Genomic DNA, 24,395 nt, shown 5'->3' with positions numbered 1-24,395 from the left:
CATTACTGTAAAAAAAAAAAAAGAAAAAAAGAAAACCTTGTTATACGATTGCCTTACCAGTGCTATTTTCTCTATTATAGTGATTAACTTGTGAGTATCCTTATTGTAAGACGCCATGGCACAAGGCGTGGCTCCCCGGCGCATTTACCTGTGCATATGAGATCAGTCTGGTACGCAGCCGCCACGAGCAAGCCGCCCCCCCCCCCCCCCCCCCGTCCGATTTGATTTCTTTAGTCGTTGTTAATGTGACTTGATTAATTGTAGATCCTGTATTCGAGCGAAGGCCTTAGACCTGACCATATCATAAAGGGTACGACGTTGCATTTCGGGCAGTGACCTGGGTAAACCGTCGGTTGTTTGTAATTGAGTCACTTTGTGAATTACTGAAAATTAAGTGCATTACTGATGTCAGCTGCTCGTAAATATTTCTAACCAAGTCAGGTGTCGCTAAAAAACAATTCCCTTGTATTTGTCTTTGGTGTGATCATGTTTTAAGTAACTTCCTCAAAAGTCTACATCACTGCTGTTAAGTTTTTTTAATTCTTTTATTCATCGTTCAGGAAGTATTTCTTGCTGACAAAGGATTAGAAGTTCATTCGTTCTACCTAAACTGAAAAGTTTACTGGTATCAGCTGTTGAAAGATTTCTGAGGAATTTTACAATTGCAGTTGCTGCATTTATTTTAAAAATTTGGTCAAAGTAAGTCTTCGTTTGTGTTGTTCAAGTAGCAATGTACGCGAGTATTTATTGTGGCATCTCATAAATGATTATAAGCCGAAATCTTAAAGAAAAGTCCCATTGGTTTGTCATCCAAAGATCCCTGTATGAAAGCTATCCTGTTCAAGCGCACTTAGTGCATAGTAAATACATACCTTAAGAGCTATGGGCACTTCTTCAGTGCGAAAGATTTTCCGCAGTATCAAAGACGAACAAATGCTCGTAGCTCTTAAGGCATGCATTTCAGGGTCGACGTTTACTAGATATTTTTTCTTGGTTTGGTCCGTACTACCACCTCTGAAAGTTTCCCACCGTACAGTCTCAGCAACAACAGTGCCAGTACATGATTTCTACTGTCAGATATAGCAGAACAATTTTCGCTTACAACTTTCGGCGCTTCAGTCTGGCACCGGGCTGCTGCTGCGGTGGCAGGTTCGAATCCTGCCTCGGGCATGTATGTGTGTGATGTCCTTACGTTAGATAGGTTTGAGTAGTTCTAAGTCTAGGGGACTGATGAGCTCAGATATTAAGTCCCATAGTGCTTAGAGCCATTTGAACAATTTTTTGTCTTTTTCGAACTAGGGCGTTGCCTCAAAGTGATACATTTACACTTCTCAGACATCCCTGCAAATTGTAATATCGATACGAAATCACGCCGTATGTCTTGCGAATTGACCACGACGAGAAAATCCGAGAAATTAGAGTTCACGCACAGATTAATCAACAGTTCCATTTTCCACGTACCATTCGCGAGTGGAGCTGGGAAGAAGAGAAATGATTGTGGTGCCTCAAGTACCGCTCCATGACACACCGTAACGGAGCTTGCAGACTACAGACATCGATGCGCAAATTTCCTCCGCCACCTGGCATCGAACCGGTTCTACCAAGAAAGGTGTCGCATTGGTTAAGAAACTGTTGAAACTGGCGTATGGCTATCGAGACTGAGGTTTCCCGTGATTTTGCCTTTTAGTTTAGGATTAATGCAGGCACGCTTCCTTTGAAAGTATTTACTTCGGCACCCTTTGCCAAGCCTAGCTTGTACTGTCTCTAATTTCCCTGTCGTCGACGGGGCGTCGAACGTTAATTTTTCTCCAGCTTTTTAAAAAAAATTCGTTTTGCAAAGGGGCTACCTACAAGGCGAGCTCAACAATATAAACATGCTTTAGCGACCTATGCTACAGAGCGTCGTTTGATTAAATTAAAATTACGTTGCAGGGAATTCAGTGGCTTTAACTGAAATATTGTACAGTTCCGTGTTTACTAACTATGAAACTGTATAGCAATTTGTGGATTTTAATGGCTTGTTTCAAGAGAAAGTTACAAGACCTATGAATATTCGCTGAATAGGTTAAGAAATGTCAAGGGAGAGTACAGAAAATCATCCATAACACAGAACGTCAACATAGAGCGTAGGACAGTAACTAAACCGTAGAATTGAAAGTAAAACATGGTTACTGGTATACCGCTTCAACAATCCCCTCTGATGCGCAAGACGAATTGGAGCGCACTGAACTACTTGGCAGATCACATCTGTGTGCCGGACTGGGACGGATCCAACACACAGTTTTAATCTGCGATGAAGTTACAAAAGATTGCACAAACCGCTGAAGGCTGAAATATTCTGGAGCGAATTCTTCAGGTTGTTATACAAAATGATCATAAAACAGTTACTTTTTCAGAGAGTTATGTGCCGTAGTACAATGTCACTTGTCCATTAATCACCACAAGTAAAGATCACGTGTATATGCGGGATTGATTCCTGACCGGCCCGTGCAGTCCGGAGTGTCTTCACTTATTTAATGAAATTTGTGTAGTATTTAAAGTTACATTCTAATTTTAAATAGCAAATTTTCCTAACAACAGCATAATTTTCCTTGTAATTTTGTTAGCTGAATGATGCGGAACTCTAGATACTTTTGAACATGTCGATATATGTGAGTGACAGTAAACAGTTTCGGCTCACCGCGTTGCCTTTAAGGTAAATTTCACTGTCATTCAAACACAGGAGCGCGTATCATTCACGGTGTCGTAATAGGCTCGGTGGGCTAATTTATACATTAAGCTGCTTCCAATGAGTTCCAGCCCACCCGAAGTGTGGTGATTTGCATGTTTCATATGGCATCATGTTGATGACAGCAAATGTCGGAGACAAGTGCTTTTGCTGGCGATACACGGCTGTTAACTTACATCGGTACGTACAATCGGATGCAAGTTAAAGGCTACATTCTAATTAATTTTCGTATCAAATTAAGTTCATTAAAATATTTATGACATTATCTACATTCATCATAGGAACATGTTTGAAAGAAAATAATTTTTATCGAACCACTGCAACCGAACGACATACTCGACCGTACATTGGGGTAATTTAGAATTTCAGGGGAACTTTAGCTACTTTTCCTTTCTCTAGTTATCATGGTTCAATGAAATTACAGCAAATACACTGCCGGGAAAAATGCAACACGTCCAAGGACAAGGTCATTCTGTCGACAAGTGAGGTGACAGATATTGTAAGGAGTATATGACAAGATATTCAGGCCACATGAAACACACATGTCACAGTGAAGGGTGCCCAAACAGTCACACCAATACATAACGCATCCCCTCCCGCGACAACGCAGACGTCTATTCTCGCATGCAGTTTTAAGCTTCTCATCCTGGAGAACGAGAATTTCTCTCTTTCTCATGTAACATAAGTGTTCCATTGGCAAGCGATCTGTTGACCTTACTGACCAGGGCACTTCTTGTACACCAGGAAGAGCACGTTGCGTAGCAATAGTCGTATGTGGACATGTGCTGTCCTGTCGAAGAAATGGCAGTAGCACGGGGTAACAGCCTGTCCAATCAAGTGGGCACTGTTTCATTTACCCTGGAGAAATGCCATAATAGGCCACGAGCTGTAACTGATGGCCCCCACGCCAAGAATCCAGGGATGGAACCTGTGTGTCGTGGGAGAATGGACTCTGTAATAGGCAGCTCACCAGGTCTACGCCATGAACGAGTACCTCCGTTACTCGCATACAGTCGGAGCAGGTTCATCACTGAAGACAACAGAGTTCCATTCCACTCTCCAGTCAACTGTTTCACGTCACCAGAGTTGTCATATTTGCCGGTGTCATGGTGTCAGTCACAGCCTGGGAAGGGGCCCTCATGACCTTAATTATGATGTAAGCAGACGGTTCCCAGTGGTCTCTGATGATACAGAAGGTGCAGAATGCGACCGCATTATGTTTTTGGATGAAGTTCGATCTGCCAGCGCTGCTTACACAGCACGTCGATCTTGACGTGCATCTGCACTACGCGTACGTCCAGGACCCAGTCTACAGATGTGGGCGTGTTCCAGAGATCACTGCTGAGAGCAGGACATACCACTAATACATTGTGTCCAACACGTGCAGCAACCATTTTTTTGTATGTCCATCCTTTTGACTGTAGGTCTTGGAGACCTACAGCCGTCCTTATGATCTTATTTATTGTGTAGCTACCAGTTTCGGCGCTTCAATGCACCATCTTCAGGCCTTAGTTGACGCTGAAGCAGTTGTCTCGATTCATATGTACGCTGCATCAGTGGCCAACATAATTGGTTTATGCAGACTACATGTAACTGTGATGTCAGCGCTCTAACCATCGACTACCAACTGCAATTGACACGTTAATGCCGTTAGGTCCGTAAGAGTGCTTATACCACACTGAAGAGCCAAAGAAACTGGTACACCTGCCAAATATCGTGTATGGCCCCCGCGAGCTCGCAGAAGTGCCGCAACCCGACGTGGCATGGACTCGACTAATGCCTGAGGTAGTGCTCGAGGGAAGTGACAACATGAATCCTGCAGAGCGGTCCATAAATCCGTAAGAGTACGAGGGGATGGAGATCTGTTCTGAACAGCATGCTGCAAGCCATGCCAGGTATGAACGGTAATGTTCATGTCTGGGGAGTTTGGTGGCCAGCGGATGTGTTTAAATTCAGAACAGCAGTCCTGGAGCCACTCTGTAGTAATTCTGGACGTGTGGGGTGTCGCATTGTCCTGCTGGAATTACCCAAGTCCGCCGGATTGCACAATGGATATGAATGGATGAGGTGATCAGACAGCATGATTACGTACGTGTCACCGGTCAGAATCGTATTTAGACGTGTCAGGGGCACATATAACTCCAACTGCACACTCTACACATAATTACACAGTCGCCACCAGCTTGAACAGGATCCATGGATTCATGAGATTGTCTCCATACCAGTACACGTCCATCCTTAGGCTCCGAAAGCCCATATCGATGATGTTTCGTTGAATGGTTCGCACTCTGACACTTGTTGATGAACCAGCATTGAGATCTGCTGCAATTTGCGGAAGGGTTGCACTTCTGTCACGTTGAACAATTCTCTTCAGTTGTCGTTGGTCCCGTTGTTGCAGGATTTTTTCCGGTCGCAGCGATATGGCAGATTTGATGTTTTACTGGATTTCTAATATTCACGGTACAGTCGTGGAATGGTCGTACGGGAAAATCCCAAGTTCATCGCTAGCTCGTAGATGCTGTGTCTCATCACTCGTGCGTCGACTGTAACACCACGTTCAAACTCACGTAAGTCTTGATGTCTTGCCATTGTAGCAGCAGTAACCGATCTAGAAGTGCGCCAGACACTTGTTGTCTTATATAGGCGTTGCAGACCGCAGCGGCGTAGTCTGTATGTTTACTTATCTCTTTATTTGAATGTGCATGCCTACACTAGTTTCTTTGGCTCTTTAGTGTAATATAATGCTTAATGTATTTATTGTGTATTAGTGTTTTTAAGCAGATGCTTTTCGCACAAGAAAGAGATGGATATGGTTTGTAAACGAACACATCGCACTATATGTTAATGAAATGAAGTCATTCACTAGGAAATGGCATAATGGGCCGAAACTTAGGTCGTAGTTAAATAACAACAATACAGTCATTTGGCGGTGTTTTCATTTAAAAATTTCTATATTATTGTGTGCCTTTTGCTCAGCAACATCAGAAACTGTCTAGATGGATGTGAAATATCATATGGGTAGGCATGTTAAAGTAGCTGTAGTATATTAGAGAAATTGTTTGTGCCATTAGATTGGCCACGTGTGTTTCAGGCTTTTTCAGTAGCTGACATATTAACAATGATATTTCATAACGTTTGTCCGTACACTGAAAAAAATATTATTTCGCAATATATTGTATTAACTTTTCAATTTCTTTTTCTTGATGTGTCACTACCTTGTGTATGACAAAACACTTTCGTGGTAGCTGCCTGCGATAGCAGCCAATACGTCGTTAGTTTTATCATATCACACACCCAGAAGAATTTGACTGAAATAATCTACGGCTGTTCTTATGTTATATTTTCACTAAAGACGGAAAGGACTCCTACAACTTGAGAGCAATGCAGCGTGTGTGTTCAAGCGACTTCGGACGACCTAGCTGACAGGCAATTAACAAGAGAAATATCGAGCGATTATATTGCAAAGACGGCCGCCTACTTAGCTGGGTGGTTACGTGCTAGCCTCCCATGCAAGCGGACCCGGATTCGATTCCGGCGGACTGCTCTAGGAATGGGTGCTGTGTTGTCCTTATCACCATTTCATCCGCTTCCCCCGCGCGCAAGTCGCCCAATGTGGTATTGACTGAAATAACACTTGCACTTGGCGGCCGACCTACCCCGAATGGGTCCTCCAGGCCAACGATGCCATGCGCTCATTTCCACTGTTTTCTGCGAAGACAGGTTGCGGTGCATGTTATGTCTTCCAGGTTAAGTCACAAAATCACATTGTGAATGAGGACTTTAAGATGAGGAGGCTTGCACCGCAAAATGTGCCACTGTTGTTATGACAATTGAAAGCTGATGGCTTAGCTCTGTGACAATGTCATCAGAAACGCCATTTAGTGATTACGTATTTCGAATTTCAACACAAAAGACTCACAGTTATATCGACAACAAGCTGTTGCCGTGATTTGATTACGTAATTACGTTAATGACGAAACGAAAAGAGACGCTCGCTTAAAGCGTTAATTTAAAAATTAAAAAGGCATGAAAATATGCTTTGTGAGCTGAAGTGAATTAATTATTTATTTTCAGTTTTTTTAAAATTGCGGTCGGGACTTCCAATATACTGAATTACGAAATGGTTCATTTTATACCTACTCATGCCTTTATCATGCTGTCTTGTGGTTCCATCAGTGAAATGTTCATATGCAGCAGTGTAACAAATTCGGATTTCTCTACACTGAAAATTGACGGTTATTTTAGTGCCAATACGTCGTGCGTTTCTTTCTTGGTTATTCTCCTGGCTGAAGCTTACACAACCTTGAAACATTTGAAAAAAAAGGTACATAATTAAATCACGTTAGTATCCTTTATAGAGCAATGAGTCATCTTAAAGAATTGTAAGAAAATGCTCGCCCGACTGTAAATTCGCGAGCACAACCTGTGCTCTTCTCGCAGTAATTTCAGAGCGCTGTATCTGTAAAACCGTTTTACACCTCAAAAGGTATCTATCTGAATTTGTGATTCACCTACGATCAATCGACAACAAATCTCTCTGTCGATGTTGGAATTTACAAGTTTTTCCACAGCTTGATTTTCGTTGGACGGTTGCAAAGGCATTTACTTTGGCTCCTCTCCATGAAAATTTCGTTTAACTGTGCAGTTGTAGCCTATTTGGTGTAGTCTTCTGGTTCAATCTGAAGGCCAGTTCTTGACTGTCGTATGATGTTCTTGTACATTCGTATTTGACATTCGCCTCTCAATGCAGAGGTCAGGATTTCTAGCGTCTTCTAAATTTCATACTCGAAACGTGGGTCCCACGTTCATTCACGATTCACTCTTAGAAAGCAACAGCAACGATTTCATGAAACTTCTTCATCGTGTAGCCAACTTATTTTGCCCTCTACAATCCTTACATCGGACATAACTCCTGAGAGAAGACAGTCAATTGCTTGCCGGAATCGTACATTCCACGTTACATACAAAATTCTCTTGAGCTGTGTGCTGTTTGTGTCAAACGTAAGTGGTGACAATCACAATTTGTCTGAATGTGTACAGTTTGTGGCACATATTTCGAGTCATTTAAAACTGTGGGAAAGCGTCGCAGTAACCATGCCTCTTCTGACACAGGATGGTCGGCTTGCTGCAGACAATTATGGACTATTCAGTGTCGGTACTGCTTCTCACCAACGTGCTGGATGTGTGCTTCTTAATATTCACCATGTCCGAGGTAAGAAACATTTAAGCATGCCCAACAAAGATGTCTCGTCTTTTTAATGTTAGTGTAAACTAACTGAAGTCATTAATAGTGTGCCGCGCGGGGTAGCCGTGCGGTCTTAGGCGCATTGCCACACTGCGCGCGGCTCTCCCCGTCGGAGGTTCGAGTCCTCCTTCGGACATGGGTGTGTGTGTTGCCGCTACCGTAAGTTAGATTAAGTAGTGTGTAAGTCTAGGGAACGATGACCACAGCAGTTTGGTGTCATAGCAACTTACCACAAATTTAAAAAAAATTTAATAGTTTTGGTGATTAAACAATGTAATATTTAAATAACACTGATTGCTGACTATGAGAACAGTTCTGAGCACTGTAAGGAAATAATGATTTTCAGGCAAATAACGAAATAAGTATCTCCTAGTACCGCAGTGGTAGTTTGTGTTTCTTATTCTGAAAAATAATAACGCCTTATTTACTGCCCATGCTAAACCAGCAACTCCAGTTTAAGGTTTAGAGCATTACGTTGCGGTACAGGATGATTAGTCAGACCAGGATCGACTTATTGCTGCGGACCGATGGACGTTGATGTGGAATAACGGCCAGCCTGAATGTGATTTTTAAGAGGTTTCCCCCATGCAGATGCTAGACTTATTTCTCATCTCCATTCGAAAATCACAAGGCACCATCAGCTGAAGCACAGAAATACGCCGTAAAAAGATTACAAATGACACAGACGAACGGCGTAAACAAATCTATCCTGTCCCCGTTTTCAGGGTAAGCGATTATGTCCTAACAGGTACGGCATAACCACTACAGATTTGAAAAAAAACCAGATTGGAATACTATCCAACATGTGCAAGCTCCGACTCCCGGAAACAAGATTAGATCATCAGAAAAGGACAGATATTTGACCGTGTTTGGTTGTCTACTCACAACTTTTATGATGAAGCTTTCAGAAAAGTAGCAAGCGAATCTGAATTACGGCATTGGAGATTACCATCCTGCTATCGTACGAAAGGGTCCGACAAGGCGGGATAAAACAGAGAAAAGTGACAAGGATGTGAGTACCAAAATCAGCTTTTGGTACAATTTTTCTGATTTAGCTTACGTCTTCCACCCACCGTGGTCTTACGTATACACAGCTCACCCAACAGCAAACTTTTCGTTAACAATCCAAAACCACAAAAAGTAGTAAATGGATTTACACATACGTTAAAAGAAAGAATAAGTTATCGTTTATAATTCCCATTCTTTTGATGTTTTAATCATGTGCATGAAGTTTCAAACAAAAATTTATTTTCAAAACCTGACTCATCAAGAAGACATTCCGTTCAAATTTTTTCCGCTCTATAAAGTATTATTTTATCTTAACGATGAGGTGAAATTTTATTTCACTAGAAGTCACAGCAGTAAGTCTAGCAGGAAGAATTTACATTTTGTTAGGTTATGTTGAATTTAATTTACCTCACGAAGAAGTACTCCTTTACTTTATTAACTGCATTTCTACAGGAAAACAGATAAATGGAATTAATTGATTGAAAGGGAATGTAGTGACATTACATACCGTCATTTTTATTTTTGTTTAAAGAAAAGATAGAGTGCAATATGTGATCGGAGGTTCCGCAGGCGTTCGCTTGTTGAGCATTCTCTTCCAAATGGGCTGTGCAGAACACTGATGCATACGCCTATTTACAGTAAGTGTTTTTGTTCCCAAAACAACCGCAACGTATTAGACTCTTTCAGAACATTAATTTATACGAATGTGTAGCGGTCTAAATTTGCTGTTACACGTTTTTTATCGTACATATCTCGCAGAAGTGCTCGTGTATTATTGATTTACGACGCGTGTAGAGATTATAAATTTCCTAGTGACAATACCTGTAATTTTATGCGTGTGGATGAAACAATCCACTACGTATATACTGTATTTCTGCTCTAATCTACAAAACTGCAAAAGTATAAATTCATCCAATTGCGGGACGTAGCATAACTTTACAGCTGAATTATTGTCCCTCTAAATTACAACTACACAGTAAAATACGACTTTCTCTGTTTAAACGCTGCTTATACAGGGTGTAAATTTTAAGTTGACAAACCAAAATAACTCGAAAAATAAGTTTCACACGAAAAAAATGTGTAGAATCCAAAGCTGATTATTTTCGATGGGGACATCTGCTGGTGTTAAAATTAGCCCGCCGCCCCCGGCCCCTGACGGTGAGGCGCGAGGCAACTTTAAAATTTTGAGTCACTAAAACTCTCCCTCTTTGAGAGAGAGGAATGAGTGTTTTACAAATGCTGACCCAAATACTGTATTAATTTTTTCCGCAGATTCGGATTAAGTTTCGTTTGTTTCGTGGTCATAAGTCCACACAACTTTTAATTATCAAACAAATCATCTGACTAGCTAACTACCTAACCAAACATCCTACTTTTTATTTATCCGCAACCATTTTCCACGCGAAAATTGAGAACATGGATTTTCTTGAATTACAGCTCCAAATTACAAGAATCGAAACAAATCTTTAACACAAAATGTACGTAGTTGTTTTATGTAGAATCTGATTCTGCAATAAAAAAGGAGGGTTCCCATTTGAAGTTCTAAAGTTGCCTCCCGCCCCACCCCCAGGGGGCTGGTGTGGCGGGCTAATTTTAGCACCAGCAGATGTCCCCCTCGAAAATAGTCAACTTTGGTTTCTACACATTTTTTCGTGTGAAGCTTATTTTTCGAGTTATTCTGGTTTGTCAACTTAAGATTTACACCCTGTATACTGAATTGCATTTCGCACACGTTTATTGTGGACCCATCGACAAATACAAAATTATCAACACATTCTTCACCTGCATCTACATCTACATTCCGCAAGCCACCTCACGGTAAGCGGAGGAGAATACTTTGTGCGGCCCCCTTTTCCTGTTCCCGTCTTGAATGGTTCACGGGACCAACTATTACCGTCTAGCCTCTATATGACTGATTTTATTTATATTGGTTGACTCTTCCAGGAAGGTACGCTCCCGAGACTTTGACAGTAAATCAAATCGTTTGCAGAAAGCCTCTCTTGCAGCGTTTGCCACTGGATTGGACTGAGCATCTCCGTGACGTTTTCACGCTTACTATACGAACTTGTAAGGAAACTTACTGCTCTTCTTTGGATGTTCCCTATTTGTCGAATCGATCCTATATGATACGGATCAAAGACTGACGAGAAATATTCGAGTATTGGTAGGATAAGTGTATCGTAAGCTACCTCCTTCGTTCATGGACTTTCCTGAGGATTCTTCCAATGAGTCTGTCTGGCGTCTGTCTTTATAGTATGTGGTGGTCTCGCTTGCAATCGCTCTGTATGCAGTGATACAATAATGGGTCTTTCTATCTGTATGCACGCAGTATGTTACTTTGTTTCTGTGTGGGGCTCTTTTGTTTCTGTTGAGGGTCCATTGCCAGTTCCTGCACCAAACATCGATACTCTGCATATCTTCCTGTATTTCGCTACCTCTCTGTATGCACTGACCAGCCAGAACATTATGGTCACCGCCTACTATTAATATAAACATGTCCAGGCGACAGAAACGTCACCTAGCGAGGAATGACTGCAACACGTCGTGGGTTTTGGCGGCCACCCCTCATTACGCATGTCGGACGTCGTTCGCTGGGCAGACTGGTAAAACTGAACAGGTGTGAACTGTTACAGAACTAACATCAGACTTTAATGCTGGACTGAGTACAAGTGTGTCTGAACACACAGTTCACCGAACACTCCGTAAAGATGGGCCGTCGCAGCCGACGACCCATGTATGTGCCAATGTTAATACCGCGACGCCGGTAACTTCGACTGAAATGTCAGCATGACCGTCGACTTTGGACGTTGGCGCAGTGGCAGAGCGTTGCATGGTCTGACGAATCCCGACACCTTCTTCATCATGCCGACTGGAGGGCGAGAATCCGTCGTCTTCCAGGGGAACAGCTCCTTCGCATCTGTACTGCGGGACGGAGACAAGCTGGCGGCAGCTCCATTATGCTCTGGGAAACATTCACGTGGGCGTCCATGTGCTCAGTGGAGCTCGTACAAGGCACCATGTGGGCCAAGAAGTATCGTAAAATGATTGCAGACCACGTACACCTCTTAATGACAATCATATTTCCCGACGGCAGTGGTATTTTTCAGCAAGGTAACTAGCCATGTCACAAGGCTAGGAGAGTGAATGTGTGGTTCGAAGGACACAGTGGCGAGTTCCAATTTATGTGCTGGTCCCCCAATTGTGCAGATCTGAAATAGATATAACACATCTGGAATTTGAATGAACGTGGTGACAGAGCTCATCAACCACTTCCCTCGAATTTGCGAGAATTGGGTGACTTGAGTGTGCACATGCGGTACCAGTTCCCTCGAGCGACCTACCAAGGCCTCATTGCTTCAATGCCACGACGCGTCGCCGCTTTTATCCGTGACAAAGGTGGACATAGCGGCTATTAGATATGTGGTCATAATGTTCCGGCTTCGGCTGATCAGTGTGCCATACTATCATCCGCGAAATGTCTCAAGGACACACGAGGGTAAGTCAATTACTATCCACAATTTAGTTATATTTTTGTTTATTTTGTTAGTACTATACTTTTACGTTGATGACGCATGATTTGTTTTTTGGTTGTTATGTCTTCGCAATTTTGAAGCTGCTAAGTTAGTTTAGTTATCGCTGCCATGCTGTTAATCCTGGCTGGTCCGCTCAGTGTTTTGCCCCAACGGAGTGTCTACGAATGGATTGAACAATTCCGAAATGGTGGCCGACACGATGAAGGAGCCGGAAGACCGTTTACCGTCACAAATGTAGAACCCATTGAGGGTTCACGTGAAATGATTCTCTTACACAGACGATTAACTATTGATGAAGTGGCATATCGTCTGCAAATTAATCACGGTTCTACCTACGAAATCATCCACAACAAACTTGGGTTTCATAAAGTTTGTGCAAGATGGGTCCAAAAACAACTCACACAGCTGCATAAACAAATGCGCTTGGATATCTGCAAAAAACATTTGGATCGCTATAGTAATGAAGGGGACAATATCTTAGACAGGATCATTACTAGTGACGAAACATTGACCCATCATTTCGAGCCGGAGACCAAACAGCAGAGTATGGAATGGAAACATCCAAATTCGCCGTGCAAGAAGAAGCTCAAGACCCAACTGTCGGCAGGAAAACAGATGCCTACGGTTTTCTGGGCCGCATAAGGTCCAGTACTGGAACATTATGGGGAAAGGGGTACAACAATAAAAAGTGTACCTCACAGTGAGATGCTTACTGCTAAGCTAAAGCCTGCAATTCGAAGCAAACGCCGAGGATTGCTGTCAAAAGGTGTTGTGCTGTTACACGACAATGACTGTCCTCGTATTGCTCCTCACACTGCAGAAACGCTCCACAAACTCAAATTTGAAATACTGGATCATCCTCCATATAGTCCCGATCTTGACCCTGCTATCACTTGTTTGGTCCACTCTAACAGGCATTAAGGGGCCGTCGATTTGCCTCGGATGAAGCAATGAAAAAAGCGGTGCATTCCTGGCTCGCAGCTCAACCGAGAATCTTCTTTTATGAGAGCATCAGAAAGCTTGTACAGCATTAGACAAAGTGCGTTGAAACGCAAGGAGACTATGTCCAAAAATGATATTCTTGTAAGTTACCTATTTGATTACAATTAAATTTTATAACTGCCTTGCGCAAAATAATTGACTTACCCTCGTATATGTATGTGCAGGGTGAGTCAGGAGGACAGGTACATGCTTTGAGGGATGTTAGTATTAATGAATCTGACCAAAATGCTTCATATGGAAGTATGCCCTGTTTCGAATGGTTTCCGAGATAGACACATTTTATATCACTTTTGTACATTTTTCTTGAATAATTCGAAAACCGCTCTCTCCAGCGAAAACGCAGTGCAAAATTGAACTATATTAAATTTACTACAAAAAAGTCCTATCATTTTTTTCTCTAGAACTAATGTTTTGTGCGAAGAGAGCGCGAGAAGGTTGAAAAACACGCTCGACGTGCATGCCGTGTAGCTTACTTAGTTTTTGAGCCGGCCGGAGTGGCCGTGCGGTTCTAGGCGCTACAGTCTGTAACCGAGCGACCGCTACGGTTGCAGGTTCGAATCCTGCCTCGGGCGTGGATGTGTGTGATGTCCTTAGGTTAGTTAGGTTTAATTAGTTCTAAGTTCTAGGCGACTGATGACCTCAGACGTTAAGTCGCATAGTGCTCAGAGCCAGCCATTTTACTTAGTTTTTGTAGGCCAATTTGAGGTAGTTTCCCGACTTGGTAGACCACAAGTGTCCCGTATCAAACTGTTCGTCTCAAACTGCTACCTCAACATGCCACCTGAGATTGGCATACAGAAACTACGTAAGCTAAAGCACATACGCGTCGAGCGAGTTTTTTAATATTCTCGCGCTCTCTTCGCACAAAACATTAGTTCTAGAGAAAAAATGAATGGGACCTTCTTGTAGGAAATTTAATATAGTGTAATTTAGTGCTGTGACACGTTTTCGCTGGAGGGAACAGTTTCCGAGTTATTCAAGAAAAATGTACGAAAGGGATATAAATGTGTTCTATCTCGGAAACCATTCGAAATAGGGATACATCCTTAAGGAGGTTTTTGTTCAGAATCACTAATACTATCACCCCTCAAAGCATGTACCTTTCCTCCTGACTCGGAGAGAGAGAGAGAGAGAGAGAGAGAGAGAGAGAGAGATAGAGAGAGAGAAATAACTGTTCTGTAATATTTGGGGTGCGCCCAAAGATCCTTCTGTGTCGGAAGAATTCTCAACATTGAGAATAACATGCTGTGCTCTATTTTATAGTAAGCTTTCAATCCAGTCACACTGCTTGTCTGTAGAAATGCTTCCATCCAGTGATCAACGCACACGGTATCTACCTGCGTGCTTGTATCTATGTATTTATGGGTATCCTTGACGAACAGAGAGAGCTAGGTTTCACGCAAATGTTGTTTCCGGAATACGTCTTGAATCCTGTAGAGGAAATTCCCAAGCTCCACAAAAGTCAATATTTGCATGCATAAAAGATGTTCCAGAAATCTGTAATAGACAGACGCCAGAGATAGAATGGACGTACGCCTTTTTTTCCCCTTGCGTTTCGTGTTAGTGGGATACTTTAATTGAAATCTTTAATTTGTCCCTGTAATATTTCACATAAGTAAATCATCCCCCATCAAATCAATGATAAAGGAATTCATCTGTCAATGAAATTAAACGGTGATCTCAGTGAACTAAGTTTATTAGGCATGAAAAAAAATTCACAACAAACAAATTGAACAGCCATTGAAATGATTAAATTATGATTAAACTAATGCCTTGGTAAACTTGGATAGGAAATCTAGCATGGTATTCTTGTGAATGCATATCTGGACAAAACATTTACATTCACAGTAGTAAAACCGCGACTACAATTGGTTCATGCGTAGAGAGAAGAAAATACTACAGAAGGGTATGCATGTTTATCTATTGCCGGAGTTAAAAGCACATTGAACCTCCGACTGCAAACAAGTCTTTGGAGTTAAGTCTCGACAGTCTTTTATTTGTCTGTGTAATGTAGTTTTCCATCGTCTTTAGTATGAATTGGGATTATGATTGCTGTGTGCGAATGCGAGCTGAGTTGGTGACACTTCGCCCTCAGCTACAGGCTACGTTAGCCCCAGTTAGACAGCTTGAGGTTACAGTGGATGGGCATCACTGTTCTGGGGACGCAAGCACGACTCACGCCCCGTCCCCACAGCTTTAATTCTGCCAGTATCTCGTCTCCTACCTTCCAAACTTTACAGGAGCTCTCCTGCGAACCTTGCAGGACTAACACTCCTGCAAGGTTTGCATAAGAGCTTCTGTAAAGTCTGGAAGGTAGGAGACGAGGTACTGGCGGAAATAAAGCTGTGAGGACGGGGCGTGAGTCGTGCATGGGTAGCTCAGATGGTAGAGTACTTACCCGTGAAAGGCAAAGGTCGCGAGTTCGAGTCTCAGTCCGGCATACAGTGTCAATCTGCCAGGAAGTTTCATATCAGCACACACTACGCTGCAGAGTGAAAATCTCGTTCTGGAAATTACCTGTTAGTTGTTGCGGTATTCAATCAATAACTTGGTTAGCATAATTCATGTTTGTTTATTTATTTTGGGAAGATAAATGTTGTTAGTGCACTAACTTTTGCCTACATTGTCAGTCATTTAAAGTCCCCACTAGGGATACCATTCAAAGGTCATGAGAAAATAAATGAAGCAGAAAGCACTGAGTTTGGAGTTACTCATTCTCAAATAGTAAATTTTGAAAGCAAAGATAAATAAAGTTCCTGGTTAAGTAAATGACTAATAGTAACTGAAAATTTGTTATATAAAAAAACGAATTTTTAGTAACTTCATCGTAACTTACTACAAAATTTGGAAACAGGAAGTAACTTAGTTTTAATTATTGAAAGATAGTTAGAGCTGCAGCTTCCTCCGTCTGTCCACTCTTACTTTGCTTTCAATACTCGCGGGTTAACGAAGTGGGCGTGCCTACACTGGCGCGATCATAGGTGCACACCGCGTCTACGGGAGCGCCCAACAAACACTTTGGCGCTCTATCAGTGCTGGAGCTGCTAGGCTTCCTGTCTACTCGCATCGCGACACTGACTCTCCATACTCAAAGATAAACAATGGCACAGCTACTCCATTCCGTCGTTGCTATCGATACGTTTAAAGAAAGTTCCCTTTGATATTAACCAGCAACAAACAATATTTACAGTTTAATTACAGTCAGTTATATACATTCACAAATAAATACTCTGTTACATCCATTACATATTAATTATAGTTCCTGTAATAATGCTTAAAGATGCAGAATTAGGAATACAGCACAATTTATCAACGGATACTGAACGGCGAAAAGTATTGGATGGCGCAGAAGGTATTTTATCTGCATTTTCGATGTTACAAGTGCTACTCTGAAATGAAGAGATTGGTAAAGGACGGGAATTCGTATCGGGCCGCATCAAACCAATCGGAAGACTGATGAATAAAGAAAATCGAGTGATGTAGTAGTAGGATGTGGTCCCTGTTAACACATGGTCTGATCAGTGGCTGACTAGGGGTCAGCCGCAGTCAGCACAACGACTGCAACGAGAGGCCGTAACGTTATTAAACTGTTATTGACATCAATGACAGTAGTGAAAAGGATTGTCAGGTGCTACTACCATACAGAGAAGAAGAGAAAGATGTTTGTCGTAGGTAATCGATGAGAGTAATAGTGACCAGCAACAGATTTATCGGTAATTACTGCCCTGAACACACGAAACGACTGAAAGTAGTGGTTGACCATCTAAGTGTGAAATATTGTCCGAGTTGCTACGTAGTGTTGTGCTACAACAGGAGGAAGTTCTTTGAACCCAGTCAGTTGCACGTTCAGTGGCAGTACCAAGGAGGAAGGATGCCTTTTCAGATAGATGTCTGTACGAAGCATGCTTTTTTAACTAAAATTGTAAACTATAACACTATAACTAGTCCCTAAAGACGAGTGATAACGTATTGTTTATCGACAAGTGATATTTTACTTTCCAACTTTAGTATGTAATATCTCAGGTGCTTTCCAATTCCACAATTATTTAATAATTAGGCCTATGGAAAATATTAGCTCTGAATCACAATCACACGTTTATTATGCATGAATTACAATACTATAAAATTTTTCGCAACGATATAGTTCATTACAAATGTGTGTGTCATAATAGCAGGAAAGTCCGTCAACAAACGAGTACAACGAATCCCAGTCTCGATTAATACCAGAGCTATCCATCAATAACCTATTCATTTGTTTCTTTTTCGCCGAGCGTTGAATGTACCGCTGCAAAAAAAAGATCTACTCACATAATGAGGCACAGCAAACAAACATGCTGCAATTCAGCGACCTTAAATTATTTCGGAACTGCGGGAAAAAATTCTGACAGCAGTGGGCGCAGAGTAAACATGACAAGGCTGGTGATTCATCTACTACAACTGCCGTCCATTCATTCACGTTTTTACTGACCACTGGTCTTGTTTCGATTAGTATTTTCTGGGCTGGAATTTTCTCAAACGTCCTGTCATTCGATCCCCGGTCTGTGAGAAAATTATGTCCTAAAAACACACAGAAGAACGTCCTCAGTTGTCATATCTGTGTACACTAGTAATAAATTTGTAAAATTGGCGTGTCTGTCTGCCTGTTTGAACACGCTTCTCATAAACTATTAGGTTTTCGCAGGTAACTTGAGTGTATCTTGGGGAACCGTGTACGCTTTATTTAATCACAGTCTGATGACGGTAAAAAGATCTAAAACCATCATATCAGTCTCAGTCTGAAAACTCTATCTCTTTCATGAGGTTTCCATACATAACTTGAAAATAGCTTCGGGCACCGTGTAGGCTTCAATTCATCAAAACTGGATCACAGAAAAAAAAGATACCGTAATTGTAAGTTTTATCCGTACTAATGTAATAAATGTGAAAATAACTCTGTTACGTTTTCACGACTAAACCGCTGAGTAAATTTCGTTGAAATTTGGCATGGAGATAGCTTGATCCCTGAGGAAGAACATAGGCTACTTCATGAGGAATATTACAGGAATTAGAGTAAAATATTTGCTCTCTCAAAAAAGCTAATTACTCTTTGACTTTTGACCTTCATCATGTTTGTGAAAATGTTTTTATTGGTTGGTATGTGCTACGTGGTGCAATTCAGTGTAATGAATACAGATTTTTGTAAAACCTTCAGTATGTTTAATTCATACTTTCACATTATTTGTTGCACAATGTACACGTTGTATAATGTATAGCTACCTCAACAGCAGGATGCACTCATACGCACTACTGCACATATCCCTCTGTACGCACTGACAGACAGCGAAGCTACGCATGGCCATGTATTGTGCGATGGGACAACTTGGGAGGGGAGGAGAGTGGGGCGCACATCACGAGCTGCGCTTACCCAAACAGGCAGACATGTGAGGGCAACTGAGGTTACAGCACGTACAGCAGCATACTTACAGTCACTCATTGTCACAAAACTATTGATATCCGAGCGCAACCGAGGGTGACCGCTAGTTATAGACTACACATCTTCTTCTCAGTAATGAGGCATCATCTACAGCAATTTAAAGTCATTTTGAACTTCGTTTTACTTAATGAGATAATATGAAACATTCTTACAAGGTGAGTAAACTATAAACTGTATATACAGTTTATATGCCTTAAAAATTATTTCAGATTTCAAATTAAGGAAAATTCCGAGTAACAACTAAAATATTTCACATTTAGTTCCCAGAGAAAAGGGCTATCAGATGGTCCTATTAAGCAGTTAATATTTACTGAAATTGGTGATACCTTTGCAGCCGTATGACATGAGTTGTCCCCATCACAAGATACATTAACAGTTCGTAGTATGTGTCTGACCGCACGCCACGTTTCAATTAGCCACAAGTGAATTCATTTCTTCTTCAGAACGAAACAGGGTGACCGACGCTAAGATCGTGTGTAAGTTCTCTACGCCAATTCAAACTTTAACGCTCACACAGTGCAGTGTCTTTTTACAGCGCAGGAGTCATGTTCACACTCTTCACCTCGGATAACAATGTTATCATCAGCCGGCCGAAGTGGCCGTGCGGTTAAAGGCGCTGCAGTCTGGAACCGCAAGACCGCTACGGTCGCAGGTTCGAATCCTGCCTCGGGCATGGATGTTTGTGATGTCCTTAGGTTAGTTAGGTTTCACTAGTTCTAAGTTCTAGGGGACTAATGACCTCAGCAGTTGAGTCCCATAGTACTCAGAGCCATTTGAACCATTTGTTATCATCACCACAGCTTCCTCATTTGTGTCTTTGCACCAGTTCATGGTTCAAATGGCTCTGAGCACTATGGGACTTAACATCTGTGGTCATCAGTCCCCTAGAACTTAGAACTACTTATACCTAACTAACCTAAGGACATCACACACACCCATGCCCGAGGCAGGATTCGAACCTGCGACCGTAGCAGTCGCGCGGTTCCGGACTGATCAGTTCATGGTCAGTTATTGTGTTCAACTATTTTCTTATCACTGTAGAGTAATCCCAAGGAACTAAGGTTCTGTATTCAGGCAGTACAACAGTTTATCTCATTGGCAAGTAAATGACGTTAGGCCACTCTCATGGCAGATTCTCAGGAATAAAGCTGCTTATCTGTCCTGTCAATGATATAACCAACTCATAAAAACTATAACCTTTGTTAAATACTCTAATATTTATAACTAATCCTACAATCTCGTCATTGTATTGACAATAGCTGTACAAAAAAATGTTGTGTTATTTTACAGTTCGACCAAGTCAGATGTGAAGAGATTCCAGGCCATTGCCTAAACATGTTAGTAATGTTCATCTGCATTAGATCGAATCAGACGAAGGCAGATATCTAAATCAACTACGTACAAGCCTGTGGTAAACTCTTTTCGCGCTAAATATGGCTGTCTGAATCTAATCAGAATGAAGGCTTGCACAAACGGATGACGTAGCTGCTGGTAAACCTTTCGAGATGTGAGGTCGTGGCCCAAGAAACTCTTCTGTCCCCGACGTTTCGTCCAGGACTGCGCTGGACATCCTCAGAGGCGCTCCTCCGCTGAATCTTGCCGACTGACCGGTCGGACGTCCGATAGCGACATATATACTGTAAGAAAGCGTGCGTGATCGAAGTAACACGTGATGAGCAGAGATAACCCTTGTCAAACATAAAACTCGCTCTCGAATGTGCGACCGGTCATTCGGCAAGACTCAGCGGAGGAACGCCTCTGAGGATGTTCAGCGCAGTCCTGGATGAAACGTCAGGAAGAGAAGATTTTCTTGGATCACGACCTCACAACCCGAAAGATTTCCTAGCAGCTATGTCTGAATCTACCCTGAACTTCTGGCTCATTCGCTATCAAACTAAAAACATTATACTAAATTAACACCTTGCCTAATTTAATCAATACCCTTCATACATAAAAAATAGTCTGTCGTTATTATGTATAGACAGCTATTTAGTATCTATCCCCACATGCAGAACGACAACTCGCTACTTCTGCATCGACAGCTGTCGGTAGAAGTCGGTAGATCACTTTGGGCCACTAATATTTTATGCCTGGCTACTGCCAAAATGGCGATATAACAGTACAGTACCCATGTTTACGGCAGCTGCTACGAAGCAGCTGTGGTGCCGTTCTGTGCAGAGCCAGTGCGCACATACTGCATGTAGCTCCAGCACTGAGTAAAGTATGCGCAGCTTGTTCTCCTGCACTGCCACTCCTCCACCCGGGTTCTGGGAGTCGGTGGGCGGAGCTTGCTTCCTCCATTTCCCCCCCATCCACACCCCGAGAAGTCATTCAGGACGTTTGAACAAACTACTTGTATGCAGGCTACTGTTATTTTTGTCCTCAGTCTAAAGACTGGTTTGATGCGTCTGTCGACGCTATTCTATCCAATGTTAGCCTCTTCATTGGTGCATAATTACTGTAGCCCTCACCTGTTTGAACCTCTTTACAGCAATCACGCTGTGGCCTCACGCACGACGCTACGCTCCATCAGCAACTTGACGATTCCTTGATGTCTCAGAATGTGACCTATCAACCAATCCCTTCTTTTAGTGGAACTATGCGGTAAACTACTTTTCTCCATTTTTCGATTCATTACCTCCTCATTATCGGATCTTAAGATTAGCACAGTAAATAGGCACACATGCAAATTCAAAACGTAAGTTGTGGATGCACATCACATTTTTACTCCCATTATTTATAAAGCTGCTTCAGATTCTGATAAAGACATAGTTCTTTTATTCTTTGTAATTTAGTATAACTCAGCAAAAATTCTCTAGAATTCGGTATCCATGCAATAACAGCAGCAGTTATACACATATTCCCATTTTCTAATGAATTTGTCAAGCTTGACAGTTACAGATGATTTCACACAAGCACTTGGCCAATCTTCCTATTAAAGTATTTTTTTCACTGTTTTTGCGCCAGTGAGACGACTGCTTCTCTGATGTTTTCTTCTCTCTCATTATATCTGTACTTTGGATTTACTTTGCGCCAGCATTGTTCTCCTGCCGTCTGAAAATTAACTCACTAAGTGTGAAGCTAGTGAATGCGTTCTTTAAATCGTTCATAATGGCTTTAAACTAACATAAGCACATAAACTGCTCTGATTCAAATGGTTCAAATGGCTCTGAGCACTATGGGACTTAACATCTGAGGTCATCAGTCCCCTAGAACTTAGAACTACTTAAACCTAACTAACCTAAGGACATCACACACATCCATGCCCGAGGCAGGATTCGAACCTGCGACCGCAAGAGTCGCGCGGTTCTGGACTGAAGCGCCTAGAATTCCCCGCCAACGCGGCCGGCAAACTGCTCTGATTCCGTGCACAACACTGATACGTAAACAAATTCTATTCTTCTGACTCGGTAAGGTTTGCATTAATACCAGACGGTCCGAAAGCTTACAGTACATTCTCAGGCAGCCGGCCGAAGTGGCCGTGCGGTTAAAGGCGCTGCAGTCTGGAACCGCAAGACCGCTACGGTCGCAGGTTCGAATCCTGCCTCGGGCAAGGATGTTTGTGATGTCCTTAGGTTAGTTAGGTTTAACTAGTTCTAAGTTCTAGGGGACTAATGACCTCAGCAGTTGAGTCCCATAGTGCTCAGAGCCAGCCATTCTCAGGCAGTTCATTGTGTTCCTCCTAGGTAGGCATGCCGTTCAGTATGTTGACCACGTACACACTAATTCTTTTTAACACCTCTGCTCCAAGGACCTTTCCAAGTGCATTAATAAATACTCCAGCACTCACATTTAGTCCAAATGGTGGCACTCTAAACTGACAACTTCTACCTCCGTATAATAAACTGTATTCTTGTGTGATTCTAGCCGACCTCTTTGGCCGAGCGGTTCTAGGCGCTTTAGTCTTGAACCGCGCTGCTGCTGCGGCCGCGGGTTCGAATCCTGCCTCGAGCATGGATGTGTGTGTGATGTCCTTAGTTTAGTTAGATTTAAGTAGTTCTAAGTGTAGGGAAATGATGCCAGATGTTAAGTCCCATAGTGCTTAAAGCCATTTGAACCATTTGTGTATTTGCCAGAAGGATCCACGTACGTTAATACCAAAGAAGTATTTTACCTTTTAAAACGTTACAAGCGTTATTTTAGGTTTTTTTGGTCCCGTTTAATTGGAATCTACACGCAGCTGACGGTTCCACAGTCTAAAACCAAGTGTAGTATACCTTCAGTTTTCGAAACAAAGACCAAAGTGTTACCGTAAGGCCTTTTTGGCCCTTACCTAAAGTTATACGTTAACATGAGCTTGATCCCGTTGTTTACTGCATATTATTTGTTTCCGCGAATTGTGTATGTATAAATCGTAATAGGTTCATTGGACTTTACAAGTAATTTGCACACTTAGCCGCCGGCCGTTTTGGCCAAGCGGTTCTAGGCGCTTGAGTCTGGAACCGCGCGACCGCTACGGTCGCAGGTTCGAATCCTGCCTCGGGCATGGATGTGTGTGATGTTCTTAGGTTAGTTAGGTTTAACTAGTTCTAAGTTCTGGGGGACTGATGACCTCAGATGTTAAGTCCCATAGTGCTCAGAGCCATTTGAACCACACTTAGCCATCGAACATGGACTGGGTGGAAAGACTGAAAAGGTAGCCTGACTACCTCTGTGGTAGATCACTCTTTTTATCTTTACTAACTTTTGGTTAAAAATTGTGAGAGAACGTTGTATAAGTGCAAGATACCTACAGCCAATGGGAGTGGTAATATGAAGTTTTTGAAACCAGGCTTTAAACTGCAAGACCTTTCCAGCGGCAGATAAGGACTGTGACCATAATTTATTGGTTACCAATTGGGATCAAAAATTGCAGGAAGGTAGGAAATGATGATGGAACTTCGATAAATTGAAAGAACCACAGGTCTCTGAGAGTTTAAAAGGGAGCATATGCAACGAATAACTAAAAACAAATCAATAGTAGACCAGTGGGTTGCAATGAGAGACTAAATAGTGAAGGCAAATGTAGCTGACCGACCATCTACGTGAATATCAGTGTGAGCTTGAGCGATGTATTGCAACGGCGCTGTCATCAGGAGAGCACAGGCTGATGACTCTGTAATAATTCAAGAAGGCTAACGCAATCTTGCGACGCAACTTAGCTAGCTGAAACAGCGAACTCGGCAGTACCGCACAGACTGGTGCAGCAAGGAGCAAGGGAGATGTCCTCACTGACGCAATGGTGTTTTAGGATACATAACTGGTAGTGGCACTTACTAACAACAAGCACGCCGTTGGCAACTATATAATACTGCGCATTATTCTTGGTCTTGTAGCCCTATGAGTATGGCGCTGCTGTGCAAGACGAGGACACAACATAGATCTGTCAGTAGAAGTCACCGGTTCGATAGGCGACAACTCTAACCT

The 24,395-nt window shown here is 42.3% G+C and overlaps 1 protein-coding gene across 1 annotated transcript in view; it reads left to right on the top strand.

The window, feature by feature from the left end:
* LOC124750818 overlaps positions 1–24,395 on the top strand; it is a 128,050-nt gene that overhangs the window by 40,751 nt on the left and 62,904 nt on the right. The window contains exon 4 of the mRNA XM_047248985.1: positions 7,841–7,940. Coding sequence (XP_047104941.1) covers positions 7,841–7,940 — 100 coding nt within the window. The remainder of the gene's footprint in view (positions 1–7,840; positions 7,941–24,395) is intronic.

The sequence above is a fragment of the Schistocerca piceifrons genome, chromosome 1 (assembly GCF_021461385.2).
Source record: "Schistocerca piceifrons isolate TAMUIC-IGC-003096 chromosome 1, iqSchPice1.1, whole genome shotgun sequence".
Classification (NCBI taxonomy): Eukaryota; Metazoa; Arthropoda; class Insecta; order Orthoptera; family Acrididae; genus Schistocerca; species Schistocerca piceifrons.
The sequence above is the reverse complement of the archived record's forward strand: the minus strand, read 5'-3'. Positions and strand labels throughout refer to the sequence as shown.